The sequence below is a fragment of the Salmo salar genome, chromosome 03 (assembly GCF_965601325.2).
Source record: "Salmo salar chromosome 03, fSalSal1, whole genome shotgun sequence".
Lineage (NCBI taxonomy): Eukaryota > Metazoa > Chordata > Actinopteri > Salmoniformes > Salmonidae > Salmo > Salmo salar.
Window position 1 is genome coordinate 26,017,498 of NC_138293.1, and position 17,991 is coordinate 26,035,488.

The 17,991-nt window shown below is 38.0% G+C and overlaps 1 protein-coding gene across 5 annotated transcripts in view; it reads right to left on the reverse strand.

Moving 5' to 3' along the window:
- Positions 1–16,847, reverse strand: part of LOC106599374 (E3 ubiquitin-protein ligase RNF220) — a 192,004-nt gene extending 175,157 nt beyond the window's left edge. For 4 of the 5 annotated variants that reach the window (XM_014190580.3, XM_014190578.3, XM_014190577.3 and 1 more), the window contains exons 1-2: positions 16,471–16,847; positions 1,194–2,014 (exon numbers count right to left, since the gene is read on the reverse strand). In XM_014190580.3, coding sequence (XP_014046055.1) covers positions 1,194–1,842 — 649 coding nt within the window. In that variant the 5' untranslated portion in view covers positions 1,843–2,014; positions 16,471–16,847. Of the gene's footprint in view, positions 1–1,193; positions 2,015–14,856; positions 15,031–16,470 lie in introns of those variants that run through there. The other variant, XM_014190575.3, reaches the window with a different exon arrangement.
- Between the last annotated feature and the right edge of the window lie 1,144 nt (positions 16,848–17,991).

A 17,991-nucleotide genomic window follows, 5' to 3' on the forward strand; every position in this document is an offset into this window, starting at 1 on the left:
CTGTCGCGCTCTAGCCCTCCCAATGAGAGAGACAGAGAGAGGAAAAGGGAGAGGAAGAGTGAGAAAGATAGCGAGAAAGCACAGCGACTCTCAGTGTGCAATTACCCGCCACCATAATGAGGGCTCGGTCTCTTTCTCCTGAGAGACCGACTCCCACTTTCCCTCTCTCTCGCTCTCTCTCGCCCACCAATCTGTCACAAGATCAGATGGATCCTGTTGACGTGTGTAGGAGTTGTTAGTGCTTGTGCAGAGAGAGAGGGTGGGGGGTGATCCCCCCCCCCTCCTGTTAGAGACATGCCTCCTGCCAAAGTTTGGAAAGCTGGGTAATCCCCTGTTCATTTGCCACACTGGCTGGGTGAGTGCAGTGGTATGATGAATGCTGATGACAGGACTGTACCCCATCTTGCTGCGAGTCACTTCCCAAGTAATCAGATTAAAACAGTGAGCCAAATGGCCTCTGCTCATTGGAGAATGCTAATGTCCCAGAGCTTGCGGGAGTTGGAGTGAGACAGGGACAGGAAAGGACATGGGGGGGGAAAGCAGGAAGAAGGGACCAGAAAATCAGTGTTGTGCACTGTAGGGGTGACAGAGAACATAATCGGGGAGGGAATTGTGTGTGTGTGTGTGAGTGTTTGTGTGATCGCGTGAGCGCACACATGAGCGTGTGTGTATGCGTTCGCCACAGACCACAGCGAGAGGGGAGGACAGTGTGTGAGTGAGTTTAAGGCTGAGTGGGCCTATGGAAATGTCTTTGGTTTTCACAGGCTGCTACTGTATTTGGAGTTAAGGTTCACAGGGTGGATTACTGCCAGTTATATTACTGGACTCCCTCTCAGTAGCATACTTATTCTTCTGAGCATGCCCTGGCATCATTTGATATTTTCCCAAATTCTTTCACTTGCACTTACCCAAGAAAAACGTCCATGTAATTTATGAATCAGATCTGTGGAGTACATCTGTGTGTGGGGCTCACTTCCTGAACATCCCTCTGTACTTTAATACACTTCATAGATAGCAAAGTATGGATGCTGCTGTCTCTATAGCAACACAGCATACAGTATGTGTTGTTTTTAGGTACATTTTTTCTTGTAATATCAAAAGCGTATTGTTTGTGAGGCATGATTTAATAGTAGAATTACCGGTTACCATTACATGTGTTTTATGGTTCATAATTTAAAGGTAAATGTACTCACAGCGTTCGATGCGGTCCTCTGGGCTCGATGACGTCTCGCGGTCGGACAACAGGCCTGACACTGCAAAAATCTTTTTCCCAGCATCCTCCACTGCCTTAAGGGCGCTTGGGGAGCTGGAGGGGATCTGTCCCCCCCCAAAGTCATACTCTTTACCCTCAGCGTCCGTGTATCGCAGGTGGGGAGAGGCGTCTGCATCCAGGCAGCCTTTGAGGCGCTTGGCTGGGGTGAAGGCAGACTGGTAGCCCCCTGCCCCGTCACGGTCGTCTGGAGGGGAGGCGAAGGGTCGGAACGCCCCCACCCCGCTGTGGTTCAGCATGCTGATGGGAGAGCAGTCCAGATTTGGGGGGGCGAACTGGTGATGCAGGTGCAGCAGGGAGGAGGGGAAGTCCCGGTTGGGGAAGCCCCCGGGAACGGCTCCCTGACGGTGGTACATGGAGGCAAAGGTGTAGGAGCCGTTGTTGAAGGGCAGGTGCATGTCCTTCTCGCCCATGGAGACGGGCACGCCGAAGGGGCGGGGCTGCTGGCAGGGGATGGAGGCGTCGCGGCTGGCCTCGGCGGTGGAAGCCAGCACCATGAGGGCTGGGGATGCCAGAGGGTTGGGAAGGTAAGAGGACGACTCCATCTTGAAAGCGGCCCGGTGCAGGTCCATCCTGGTACCTGGGGAGGGGGGTTCCTGGGCCCAGAGGAGGGGCTGAGAGAAGAAGGAGTGGGGTGGGGTGTCCGGGCTGCGGGAGGCGGCTCTGGACACGCAGGTCAGGGGAAGGTGGGTCCTCACGGAAGGGTCCAGTCTCACTGCGGGTTCATCCTCCTCAGGTCACCGTCTGTAACAGGACACACAAGAAGTGACGTTTTCATTCAGCATCAGCCATAAAACTATTAAAAATAACATGACAGAGCCTCTTTGAAGAAGTCACAAACTTTCCCTCAGAGAGAGATCTGGGGTTGGATCACATCTATTTAAGCGGATTATCTCTCCATCTCTCCATCTCTCCCTCCGCTGCCTGCAGCTGGACCAGAACCGTCTGTCACAGATAAGGGTAGCGCTCGTCAATCTGATAAGGCCGGGCCTGCTCATGTGAACACTCGTCCCTGGTCCCTAGGCTGTCTACTCCAATGGGATTGTGATAGTGATATCATATCAGGCTGCCATCTGCACAGCCAGGAAATTTGACTGAATGAATAAATTAGCTGCACTTAACCTCTTGACCTCTGGAGCAGTGAAACAGACTGAGACTCTCAGGAGGATTAGATGGTCAGATTGGACAAAGTGTGTGAGGTGATTTAATGAAACAATGGCAAAAAAAAACGTTTCAAAGATTTTTTATCCCAAAGTGTAATTAGAAGGTGGACCTAAGAATGGGTATAACGTGTACATTTTAAGAGCTCAAAAGAAGTGCCCATCTATAAAAATCAAACATAAAACTGAAGTTACAAATTCAGTATTTTACGCATCTGTACTTCATAAATCTACATTTTAAAATAATATTCCTTTACATTGATATCATTCACAAAAAATGTTGACGTTAGATATGCTATCGTACGTTCACCATTGATTTATCTAAATCCTCTCAAATGTTGAACCAATTCATGTGGATAAGGTCAAACCTACAGCATCATGTACATAGCTCTTCAAAGCCACACGGAATATCTCCCCACATCAAAGACTCTCCACGGGAATTAGCTGAGAAATATTTTATATACATCAGCTGTCCTGAACACTCATTCAAATCAATTTAAAACCTGATCTGAGCTTTGACACACTGCACACACAGCCTCTCTCAGAAAGAATCTATTTACATTACATTTACATTACCACACAGGCTACGTCCCAAACGGCGCCCTATTCCCTACACGGTGCCCCTATGGGGCTCTGGACAAAAGTAGTGCACTATATAGGGAACAGGGTGCCATTTGGGACGTAGCCATACAGGAGATGTCAGGGGAATGTCTGTTGAAAATGGGTTATACTATACTATAGTATACTACAGCGCTCCGGTCTGGCCAGACGCCCAAGCATCACATTACACTCTGTCTTTCCCCCTAATCTATCCAGGAAAAAGCACCTTGAAATGGTACCAATAACAATACCCTATCTGTAACAAAAGGCCCCCTTTCATCATAGTCTTCCCTGCGTATCAGATCTCTTCTCTGGGATAACCTCTAAACAATGACTCCATGTAGGTGTTGACAGCCAGGTAACACAGTGATAAGTACCTGGATACTTCAATTGTATTATCGTTACCATCAGCGTGCAGAGCTGTGGACTCAGTGTGAAACTGACAATTCAATAAAAGGACACAGGATATCCCCTTATGCCGAAAGCATAAGTAGGCTGAGTGTTGTACCGATGCGCTAATCATTTCTCTGTTCTCCAGCAGACGAGGAGCAGAGCCGAAGTCGCCTGGTGTGGGATCTACAGGAACAAATCTTGTGCTCCCAGGGTGCTTGAGTCAGCCCCGTGGGCTGGAGCCTGACACACACTGACACACACACACACTCCTCCGCTCCACACCACGCAGAGTTGTGGAAACTGTTTTCTATCTCATTACTGCATGCTTGTCTTATAATATACTACATCCTTTTAAATGACAAGACGGAATAATACAAGTTCAGCCAAAGTTGAAAATCAGTGTGATCTCAACTGAAGACCCGTGTGGCTCGTGTGGCTCAGTTGGTAGAGCATGGTGTTTGTGACGCCAGGGTTGTGAGTTCGATTCCCAAGGGGGACCAGTTCGGGGGAAAAAATGTGTGAAAATGTATGCAATGTATGCATTCACTACTGTAAGTCGCTCTGGATAAGAGCGTCTGCTAAATGTAAAAAATGTAAGACCATTTATCCTTATCACTAATGTTAAACAATCATTGGACTAACCTATAATACATATATGTACAGTAGATGTCAGTTAGAATCTACTGACACTAGCTCATAAATATTTACTGACAGGGTTTATCTGCATTTTATTATCGATATAATATTTTCATATTGTCATAACTTGATTACTCTCGGTAGACTGATGCAGCTGTCAGTGAAATATTAAATACAACACATTGTATTTTAAGTGACAATGTCATGATATCTTGAGAAATTGCAACGTCAACAACAATGAAGCGTAATATAATTCCTATCAGAAAGGCACTGATGTAAAATAAGCTATAGGTCTCTGTAAAGGTAAATAGTTGGGATGTCAAACCTATTTTCCATCTGGTTGTTTTAGGAGAGAAACGCACATAAATCCAATTTAGCTATAAACATACATTGTCAACTCTGACTGATGGCCAAGTATTGGAGCCCCAAACAGCTAAAGTTTCCTTAGAGAGTGTCATTCAGACCACAGCTCCTGTGCTTTCCTTGTCTGTCAGTATATTTAGAGATTGTTGACAACAGTGAAAGTGCCACTCTTACATTTTATTACAGGACAGACGGTGTCATTCAACCCCTTCTGGAGGACACACATATATACACACACACATATACACACACACATAGACACACACACACACACACATAGACACACACACACTTGTGCGCATAGGCATATTATCTATGGGAGGGCATATGTAGACAATTTGCAAGTTGTGGTAATTCGGTAGATGATTTGAACAAGTAGATCTCTAATTATCTCCGAACTTCTGAAAAAGGAAGTGTACCTACAGACCCTCTTGTTTAAAAAAAACGCCATCTTAATCAGCTATTCAATTAAAATGCATCAGCCTACTTCCTACAATTCAAGAAAATTGAAATGCACAGCACAAACCCAATTTCTGCCCATTATTTCATCAACTAAAGAAACACCACTGTAACACCATAGATAACTTCCAAAATCCACAAGTTCCAAAAAAGATAATTTCTCAAAATGTGAAATTAAAATAGATTGTAGATAATATTCGAACAAGACACATTTACATGTACAGTAAAACTGCTCTACCAAATCTGGCAACTCTTTGAATAATAATAGTAATAATAATAATAATAATAATAATCCCTATTACTATGAAATATTACTATGAAAAATTACTATGAAACATTACTATTACTATGAAACATTACTATTCCTATGAAACATTACTATGAAACATTACTATTACTATGAAACATTACTATTACTATGAAACATTACTATGAAACATTACTATTACTATGAAACATTACTATTACTATGAAACATCACTATGAAACATTACTATTACTATGAAACATTACTATTACTATGAAACATTACTATGAAACATTACTATTACTATGAAACATTACTATTACTATGAAACATTACTATTACTATGAAACATCACTATGAAACATTACTATTACTATGAAACATCACTATTACTATGAAACATTACTATGAAACATTTCTATTACTATGAAACATTACTATGAAACATTACTATTACTATGAAAATGTACTATGAAACATTACTATTACTATGAAACATTACTATTACTATGAAACATTACTATTACTATGAAACATTACTATTACTGTGAAACATTACTATTACTGTGAAACAGTAATATTACTATGAAACATTACTATGAAACATTACTATTACTATGAAAATGTACTATGAAACATTACTATTACTATGAAACATTACTATTAATATGAAACATTACTATTACTATGAAACATTACTATGAAACATTACTATTACTGTGAAACATTACTATGAAACATTACTATTACTGTGAAACATTACTATTACTATGAAACATTACTATGAAACATTACTATTACTATGAAACATTACTATGACTATGAAACATTACTATTACTGTGAAACATTACTATGAAACATTACTATGAAACATTACTGTTACTATGAAACATTACTATTACTATGAAACATTACTATTACTATGAAACATTAGTATTACTATGAAACATTACTATGAAACATTACTATTACTATGAAACATTACTATGAAACATTACTATTACTATGAAACATTACTATTACTATGAAACATTACTATGAAACATTACTATTACTATGAAACATTACTATTACTATGAAACATTACTATTAATATGAAACATTACTATTACTATGAAACATTACTATGAAACATTACTATTACTGTGAAACATTACTATGAAACATTACTATTACTGTGAAACATTACTATTACTACGAAACATTACTATGAAACATTACTATTACTATGAAACATTACTATGACTATGAAACATTACTATTACTGTGAAACATTACTATGAAACATTACTATGAAACATTACTGTTACTATGAAACATCTTTACTATGCCATACTATGAAACATTACTATTACTATGAAACATTACTATGAAACATTACTATTACTATGAAACATTACTATTACTATGAAACATTACTATGAAACATTACTATTACTATGAAACATTACTATTACTATGAAACATTACTATGAAACATTACTATTACTATGAAACATCACTATTACTCTGAAACATTACTATTACTATGAAACATCACTATGAAACATTACTATTACTATGAAACATTACTATTACTATGAAACATTACTATGACAACATTACTATGAAACATTACTATTACTATGAAACATTACTATTAAACAGTACTATATTTTTATGAAACATTACTATTACTATGAAACATTACTATGAAACATTACTATTACTATGAAACATCACTATTACTCTGAAACATTACTATTACTATGAAACATCACTATGAAACATTACTATTACTATGAAACATTACTATTACTATGAAACATTACTATGAAACATTACTATTACTATTAAACAGTACTATTACTATGAAACATTACTATTAAACAGTACTATATTTTTATGAAACATTACTATTACTATGAAACATTACTATTACAATGAAACATTACTATGAAACATTACTATTACTGTGAAACATTACTATTACTGTGAAACAGTACTATTACTATGAAACATTACTATGAAACATTACTATTACTATGAAACATCACTATTACTCTGAAACATTACTATTACTATGAAACATCACTATGAAACATTACTATTACTATGAAACATTACTATTACTATGAAACATTACTATGAAACATTACTATTACTATGAAACATTACTATTACTATGAAACATTACTATTAAACAGTACTATATTTTTATGAAACATTACTATTACTATGAAACATTACTATGAAACATTACTATTACTATGAAACATCACTATTACTCTGAAACATTACTATTACTATGAAACATCACTATGAAACATTACTATTACTATGAAACATTACTATTACTATGAAACATTACTATGAAACATTACTATTACTATTAAACAGTACTATTACTATGAAACATTACTATTAAACAGTACTATATTTTTATGAAACATTACTATTACTATGAAACATTACTATTACTATGAAACATTACTATGAAACATTACTATTACTGTGAAACATTACTATTACTGTGAAACAGTACTATTACTATGAAACATTACTATGAAACATTACTATTACTATGAAAATGTACTATGAAACATTACTATTACTATGAAACATTACTATTACTATGAAACATTACTATTACTATGAAACATTACTATTACTGTGAAACATTACTATGAAACATTACTATTACTGTGAAACATTACTATTACTATGAAACATTACTATGAAACATTACTATTACTATGAAACATTACTATGACTATGAAACATTACTATTACTGTGAAACATTACTATGAAACATTACTATGAAACATTACTATTACTATGAAACATTACTATTACTATGAAACATTACTATTACTATGAAACATTACTATGAAACATTACTATTACTATGAAACATCACTATTACTCTGAAACATTAACTATTACTATGAAACATCACTATGAAACATTACTATTACTATGAAACATTACTATGAAACATTACTATTACTATGAAACATTACTATTACTATGAAACATTACTATGAAACATTACTATTACTATGAAACATTACTATGAAACATTACTATTACTATTAAACATTACTATTACTATGAAACATTACTATGAAACATTACTATTAAACAGTACTATTACTATGAAACAGTACTATTACTATGAAACATTACTATGAAACATTACTATTAAACAGTACTATATTTTTATTAAACATTACTATTACTATGAAACATTACTATTACTATGAAACATTACTATTACTATGAAACATTACTATGAAACATTACTATTACTATGAAACATTTCTATTACTATGAAACATTACTATGAAACATTACTATTACTATGAAACATTACTATTACTATGAAACATTACTATTACTATGAAACATTGCTATGAAACATTACTATTACTATGAAACATCACTATGAAACAGTACTTTTACTATGAAACATTACTATTACTATGAAACATTACTATGAAACATTACTATTACTATGAAACATTACTATTACTATGAAACATTACTATGAAACATTACTATGAAACATTACTATTACTATGAAACATTACCATGAAACATTACTATGCAACATTAATATTACTATGAAACATTACTATGAAACATTACTATGAAACATTACTATTACTATGAAACATTACTATGAAACATTACTATTACTATGAAACATTACTATGAAACATTACTATGAAACATTACTATTACTATGAAACATTACTATGAAACATTACTATTACTATGAAACATTACTATGAAACACTACTATGAAACATTACTATTACTATGAAACATTACTATGAAACATTACTATTACTATGAAACATTACTATGAAACACTACTATGAAACATTACTATTACTATGAAACATTACTATGAAACATTACCATTACTATGAAACATTACTATGAAACACTACTATGAAACATTACTATTACTATGAAACATTACTATGAAACATTACTATTACTATGAACCATTACTATGAAACACTACTATGAAACATTACTATTACTATGAAACATTACTATGAAACATAAGAGGTGTTTCTTCACTCCTCATCTGCATGTGATTGTACTGCACACAGGGAGAAGATGTTAGCATCTCAGAGCAGCTAATTACACTGTTTCACTTCCAAAACAACCCAATGTCATTTTATAGGCACCTAAAAACCACTCCGTCTAAAGGGGACAAAACCTCTTGACATTATCGGAGATCTTTTTTTATACAAGACTTCACTTAAAATGGTAAAAACATAATCATATAGGTAAAAGTCTAATAGATTTTAGCAGCTTGAAACAGGGTGTGGCATCAAATATTTGCAGTTGTGACACAGACAGGCAGAGCCAACTGTCTGTGTGGTGGATGGGCTGGCCGGGTGTGTTTGCGACAGGCAGAGCCAACTGTCTGTGTGGTGGATGGGCTGGACGGGTGTGTTTGCGACAGGCAGAGCCAACTGTCTGTGTGGTGGATGGGCTGGCCGGGTGTGTTTGCGACAGGCAGAGCCAACTGTCTGTGTGGTGGATGGGCTGGCCGGGTGTGTTTGCGACAGGCAGAGCCAACTGTCTGTGTGGTGGATGGGCTGGCCGGGTGTGTTTGCGACAGGCAGAGCCAACTGTCTGTGTGGTGGATGGGCTGGCCGGGTGTGTTTGCGACAGGCAGAGCCAACTGTCTGTGTGGTGGATGGGCTGGCTGGGTGTGTTTGCGACAGGCAGAGCCAACTGTCTGTGTGGTGGATGGGCTGGCCGGGTGTGTTTGCGTCCCAGCGGAAAGCTCACTCAGTATTCTAGACAGCCAGTTGTGGCTGATGTCCGAAGGACAGTCAATACTATTGAAATAGAGTCATTGATGTGTGCCTCTGTGACTCTGTACACACTGCCGAAGCTCAAATGTTCCTTCTGAATCAAATCACCTGCTCACTCGCCAATATGAAATCTATATAGGGAGTGTTTCAATACAATGCACCAACAGCAGCTGCTGCTTCTCCACAGAATATGCTGCAGTACTGACAAATATGAAAGTAAGATTTAATATCAGAGCCGGCGCTCAGTGAAGGATACAATAATGCCACTTGGGCATATTCAGCTGCAAAATCAATAAGGATTGGACAAGCTGTGCCACACTGCTCGAATGGCAGTTCACTAACAACCAATACATTCCACTGGAGTGTATGACACAGAGTGGTGTAGGCCTAATCAGTCTTTTCAAAATCTTTAGGAGATGTCTTTCACCCACAAATCCAAGCACTCTCTTTCCTTTTGTGTATATTTGAACCATTGGCTTGGTGTGTGACCAACCCAAAGTGACATTCAGGTCTAACTGTCAAAAGGAGAAGGGGGTTTACTTTCTAAATAAGCCTTTGTGAGCTAAAAGGACGGCGAAACACATTGATTCATGGCAGACAAAATCATTTTTTTTATGTTTCCTGACCTGCCACACACAACCCACCTGAACCAACTAATTCCTTGCTAAGCCCAGATTATTTGCAAGGTGTCGTGTCTGGCTCCCAGGGCGCCAAAGCCAGCCGTGGACTACAAAGAGAACCCCTCTCTCTCTTTCTGTCTCTCACCGCTGACCATCTCACTCACTGAAGCCGTGCAACCTCTTTGTAAATAGAGAAAGAAAGTGAGAGGGAGAAAAAGAGAGAGGGAGGGGGAGGGAGGGAGGGAGGGAGAGAGAGAGAGACAGAGCACAGGGCTTGGGCTGAGCCTGGGGACAGTGAGCCCTGGACTGGACTGAAGAGCGAGGACACCACTGGCCTACCTGGCCAGTCACTGGATGTTCAATAACATACAGTGAGCAGCACAGTGATGGTCTGCCCCAAAGCCTTCTTATGACAACTTGTTGGCCAGCACAACGTATAAAACACCACACAATAATTCAGCCGACACGGCAAGCTTCTCATTACAGGAGCAGTGCCATGGTAGATTTTGAAGGATAGTTTTGGTTGCTGTTATAGGGATGAAACTGAAGTTTAGAAGACTTCATGGAAGTCTTTACACCAGTAAGTACGCTTCCATAATTCATGAATATAGTATTCTGTGTGTGTGTGTGTGTGTGTGTGTGTGTGTGTGTGTGTGTGTGTGTGTGTGTGTGTGTGCGTGCGTGCGTGCGTGCGTGCGTGCGTGCGTGCGTGCGTGCGTGCGTGCGTGCGTGCGTGCGTGCGTGCGTGCGTGTGTGTGTGTGTGCGTGTGTGTGTGTGTGTGTGTGTGTGCGTGTGTGTCAATGAGACATATCGGAACAAGTGCCTTTCCACTCCCAAGCCATGACTGTAGGAAGATAATAAGTACACAAAGATATCTGTCTACAATCGATTGAAGCAAATGCACTGATAATGCCTTCTGGGCAGGATGTGAAAATTAACTTATTTCCAAGCTCTGAAATTTACATCCAGATCATTGACAAATGGTGAAATCTGAGAAAGAAAATATCTGATAACTATATTGTACAAACCTCATCACATTAGACAGCCTAACTCCGAACGGTGTCCTGTTCTCAATGTCTCTCATGAAATAACACTGCTATACAATTCAGTCAAACCGTTGCAAAAGCCTATTGGAAATATCTAGCAATAGGCTACTAAATGGAAACAAGCAACATTAATCAAAATGGAACATTATTCAATATCATTGGCAATTATTTATCAATAAAATGCATTATTTTATAACATCATAATAGTAATATCCAACACATGTGTACATTGGAAAAAACATTAAAAATAAATGTTCCTACATATGTAACTAGTTCCAGGGCTACACACTTCATCTCCCCCAGTCGTTGCTATTAAGTATTGGAGACTGATTTGTACACTCAATTCAAAAAGCACTCGTGACAGAAAGCAACAAAATACAATAATAAAGAGAATAGAATATTGAAGTTAAGTCCCTTACAGACATAAACAGCAAATAGCTCTATCCACAAGACTGACCAAAACTTAGTCTCCAAATCACACAAAAAAAATGAAGGGAACATTTTTTAAACTAAGGTTAGTCACAACGTGATGCAAATATTGCCATGTAACGGATGACTGGAAACAATATAGGCATACAAACAGGAAATAATACAACTGATAAATTGTATGATTATTCAGATTGAATATCGCAATATGAAACGAATTAGCCACTACAATGTTCTCAGCATGGCTGTACAGCCCGAGCGCACAACAAAGAAAACCAGACAACCTTATTTGAAACAACATTTCAAGTAATATTTGCACTGTCAAAAAATTCATTAGGAAACAGAATCAGCTAAACGACGGGGGAAGTGAAGTGGTCAGAATAATGTAATATGAATGAAGGGGAACCGTCTTCCTTTGATTAAACATTCCACACAAGGCATTGACTAACCTACAAATATTCAAAATAATGAATGCATATCAAAAACGAATCTAAGATGCATACAGTGAAACCGTGAGTGCATGCGCGAGATATTTATCCTAAACCCATATGTTCAAACACTTGTTATTTACCGTTTATTTCAATTACCATACCATGCCACCATCTGCATGGCAAATTAGCATTCAGTCAAGTGTTTATTAGCAAAACAAAATATAAACTTTAGTAGGGACGTGGTGGGGCATTCTGCTTTTGATAAAGAACGAGGTATTAGTAGCCTAGCCTATATATCGATAGGACTTAATAGACCAAGGGTCATCAAGACGATGCGATAGAGTAATCCATAGTTAATTTACTATCTATGTCATCTGGGTTTGTGTAAGCCTGGACCAAACGGAGGATCAGTAGCATATCAAGTTACGATATTAATGCATATCATGACGTTAATAATTCCCTATTGATCAAATATGAGGAGTAGCCTAATTTGAGTAAATCTTCGATTCTTTCTCCTTTCCTTCGCAATAGTTCAGCTCTCGAACCACACAGAGAAGAAGAAACTCTCCTATTTGCTAACAGTGTTTCATTCCGCCTGCTTGCTCTCCGGTTTTTTAATTCCAAACAGCGCTCAAATCCAGATTAAAATAACTCTGGCTATTGATCCGTGCTCTGGATTCGACATTAATTTTAGTTCAGTTCTCACTTTGCAAGAGGATCAATGGGAAGCAATAACAGCTGACATCGCTGCTGAAAGGGATAGAAAAGAAGGACTGGGGGAAAAAATCGAAACGCTAACAAATAAATAATGTGTTACTTTTCTTCCGACATCGACTTTGATTTTTGCTTGACTCTTCCCAGGCCACAGTGAAGAAACGCAAAGCAATGACGGAGTAGCCAATCATTTCAATAGGCTAAGTGGAAAATTCATCTAAATTCTAGGCGTACATGAAGTTGATTAATTCACATAACATTGTCCTTTAGCAATAAGGACTAAATAGCCTAAAAATAAGTATAACAATCCTAACAGGGGTGGCAGGGTAGCCTAGTGGTTAGCGCGTTGGACTAGTAACCGAAAGGTTCCAGGTTCGAATCCCTGAGCTGACAAGGTACAAATCTGTCGTTCTGCCCCTGAACAGTTAACCCACTCTTCCCCGGGAGGCCATTATTTAAAATAAGAATTAGTTCATAACTGACTTGCCTAGTTAAATAAAGGTAAAATATCGGTTCGAAACTGAACTTGTTAAAGATCTTTTTCAAAATCTCATTCTTCTCTAGAAATTGTTGCGCTGTGAAAAGATCAGGTGTCTATTTCACCTGCTACTCAGTGATTTTAGAATAACCAAAATATCCTTATTCGTCTGCACAGCACACAATTTAATATTTAGAGGTTCATCACATACCATGTAAATGATGATGTATCAATTATGCCAAAACCTAACTTTTTACTTGTTGAAAACCTACCATGATTAGAGAAATATAATCAGACGCAGAAATAGGCCTACTGCGAAAACAATTAAACGCATGTCAGAGAGCATGTTAGGCCTAGCACTTCCTTTTTGATGTCCATAATTCAAGTGAACATAGGAAATAGGAAGATTGAAAAAAGTGTGATACTATGCTGATAAATCAACCGAAGCGATGAAAGTGTGTTTTAGTGGAAAATAAAACGGGTGAGTAGGCCTATAGGAATAAATTAGGCAATAATCATTTGACCGTTTTTTTTCATGTCATGTTTGTGAAATAAGAAGGTTAAAGTTTTCAAAAACCGATATAGCCAATTATAGCCTATACACTTAGACTATATCAATTAGGCCAATATAATGTCATAAAAAATATGGAAACTTTTGTCTGCGTCGACTGGTGGATATGACTCTCATAGGACTCTAATTTTTCCAGTTGACAAAAAATAGATCAACAGCATCCCTCCGTTATAACAGCTTAAAAGATGATTTGGCATGTCATCATACACAGACAATTTATTCTATTTTGAAAGCAAACATTTTAGATAAAAAAAGATCACGGATTAAAAATATAGGCTAGGCTACTGTTGAAAGACACAATGCACCTTGCTAAACGTGTTCCCGTTTAACTTACATTTTATTTAAAAAGTTGTATAATTATTATATAATATTTAAAACGTTATATTGTAACATAATTGAAAAATGATTAAATGTTTTATTAAGTCCAATTAGAGTGATATTTTATAAACTGCTCATGAAAGTTAAAGGTTGTTTTCTTTCTTTCCAAAAATGATTATTTCTATGTTTATTTTCTTGAAGAAAAGCCGCATCATCAACGTCGTTAGAGAGCGAGCTGCACTTGATCGATATCATATTTTGTGTATTCATCAACTGTGAATTAACCTAAACGCCTTACGCTTTGGAGAAACTCGTTTACAACTCGTCGGTTAAGCAGAAACCTTCCAGCTTGTAGCCAGTCATTTGGGGCAGGATGTAAATTGTAGTGGTCTGTAGTAAACAGGTGTTTCCCTCTTCTTTCTCTCGGCTCCCTCTCAGAATACTTCTTGGCTCGTTTTCGATTTCAGGATTTTTTCTTTCCGAGGATTAAAGTGAACATAATTGATGCTTAACGGAACCTTAGTCAACACGTAGGCTACCTGCTCTCTCTCTAAATATATTCATGGACGCTCTCTCTCTCTCTCTCTCTCTCTCTCTCTCTCTCTCTCATTCTCTCTCATTTTCTCTCTTTCTAACACACACACACACACACACACACACACACACACACACACACACACACACACACACACACACACACACACACACACACACACACACACACACACACACACACACACACACACACACACACACACACACACACACACACACACAAACACACACACACACACAGAGAGAGAGAGAGAAAACATTATGTTTACCAAGTTTAGAGAAAAGGCTATGTTCATCTATTAACTAATATGCTTCACTAACATTTTAATCTACGATTAAGATTATGTTGAAATATTACTTTTCCAAATAGCAAAGGTTTAGCAAAACAATTGTGAGAGAAGTGTTCATTGTTTATGGTGCTGTGCAGACAGTGTTAGGGCCACTGTTCGGTCATTAACTTAAAACATGGCTTTGTTTAGTTTAATAAGCATTAAAGGCTACGATAGATAATGGGTGTTTTTAAAATAGTCAAAGGCAAGAATGGTTAAAATCACCTTATTACAGGGTCTCTTAATTGGGGTTTTATACAAAGACATCAAAACGTTGACTTTTAATCTGTGACGAGTCATATTTCTCCACGGTATTCTTTGGATGACTACAAGTAGTTCACGCGCATTAGATGGAACAATGTTGTAACATCTTGGACATGTTCCCCACTGTAGGCCTTGACTAAGGTAGCGGACACAACTACTCCGAATTTTCAACTACTTATAGGCCTACCTCGATTTAAAGTAAAACTATAGGTGTTGGCTATATGAAGGTTATATGTCAGGTGATGTGTCCTTTCCGCATGTGATGATACCCTTTCCGACCTAACTTGAACAGAGCACTCCAGGACCGCATAAAAACAACGTTCAAAACATGAGGTAAAAATTCAAACTCAGGACCAAAGCAAGAGGTAAAGTTTAACAGTTACCCTGACTTTGAAACTTGTGGAAACGCTCCTAATGATTCCAACCAACGGGTTCAGAAGTTAGAATGCAAAGCATATTTTTGGAAAAAGTAGGGTAGCCTAACCCATGCATCACATGGGTTGATGATAAAATGCCAAACGCTAGTCTTAAGAAAGATATACAATTCTCAATGACTGTAAACAAGATTCACATTTCAAGAGGCAGGGTTGACGTGCACACAATCATTAAGTACTACGACAATTAATACATGAGTTCACGCTTAAAATAGTCGGATAGCCTACAGCCAGATTCGTGGTGCGTTAAAAGTTGGACGACAACAAAATCCCGAAAGGTAAAAGAGCAGAACACAACGCAATCACAGTCTAAACATTCGGAGTACTTACGTTGTTATAAACAATCCCTTTGAAGGTCGTAGATTTCGTTTATCCTCAAAACCGAAACTTTTCAATGGCAGGCTGGCGAAAGCACCGGAGATAACGGGGTCGCATGGAAAGGAAAGTAGGCTAGTTAACACCTCGTTGCAAGGTTGCTGTGTGGACAGGCAGGCTGTGCCAGCTCTTGTGTTCAGAGTGGTATCAGTTGCATGTATCGCTGAGAGAGTGAATATGCGTCTAGGAATAACGAGTCTGGGAATAACGAGGAAAAAGCAGTGATTGAATCTAAGGTAGATGTGTCGCTCGCAAACAGTGTTTTAGGTGCAGTGCTGCCGCTCAGCGCTGGGTTTGCTCAATGACTGACATTCTCTCCTTTCCACTTCCCCCCATTCGCAGTTCCCCAGCCCCCTCTCTCCGTCCGTCTTCCCCAGGGTGGGTTTTACTGAGCTTTGTGAACAGTGAATGAATTATCTTCTGTCTTCACTGTATAAGAGACCAGTGGAAATGAAGTCTACTTCTAAACAAAAGGTACATCAAAAATGGATATTATTTCCAAATCAGAGATATGATTACGCACAGCGCACGCGTTACAGTAGCCGTGAAATGACAAAGTTACATACGTGGTGACCTCTCAAAACAAGCTGCTTATGCAAAGCAATTAATTAGCCTACTGTGTTAAATACAAATGAAAAGGTGTTGAAACTGTCAGGGCCAATTTGAAATGTATGAAAAGCAAAAACTATTTTTCTCCGTCCAGCACAGGACACAAAATACCCCCACATTTTCAAGAAAGCATTTAAACCAAAATATATACTTTTTTTTTATTTTGTAGCAAGACTTTAAATTGTTCTTAGTGACCATAATGGCTTTTCTAAGTGTGCAACCCATACTATGTTGCTCATAGAGATTCTTTTGATAATCTATTGTGGGTTGTTGTCAAAAAGTAGGTACACTTGCATTGGTCTTGCCTGCCTTTTCCAGTCTATGGACCGTTCAGATATTATCCACCTGCTGGAAAGATATTGAATTGCATGTATAGTCCATCAAATAGGAGGGAAATGCTACTACTGTAAATAATATCACATGCCTTACATAAAAAGTAGAGCTTCTTATTAGACTATGCTGTAAAGTAGATGTACAATACAGTGTTTAAAGTGTATTTCGATGGTGAATTAACCTCTTATTTTGTTGAATTACTTTATATTTGAGTGTCAAAATGAACCTCCAACAAAATCCCAACATTTCATTTACGTGAAGACTAGTCTCATTTCACAGCCACTGTGCCAAGGCTATCTGTGACAGTAAATTCCCTAACGTGGGAAAGTGGGAGGGAGACTCAGTAGTACCCCTGCGCATGGGCCGCATGCATACACATTATCACTTAGTTGTGTTGCTAATGATGTCTATTTGAGTGTGACTAGAGGGAAGGAGGAAGAGGCCTGTCTGTGTCCCAGGTCTCTCTCGATTCAAAATCAAATAGCACAGCTTCAACCTCTAGTGTTTCTAAATGGACTGGTGTGTATTGACGTA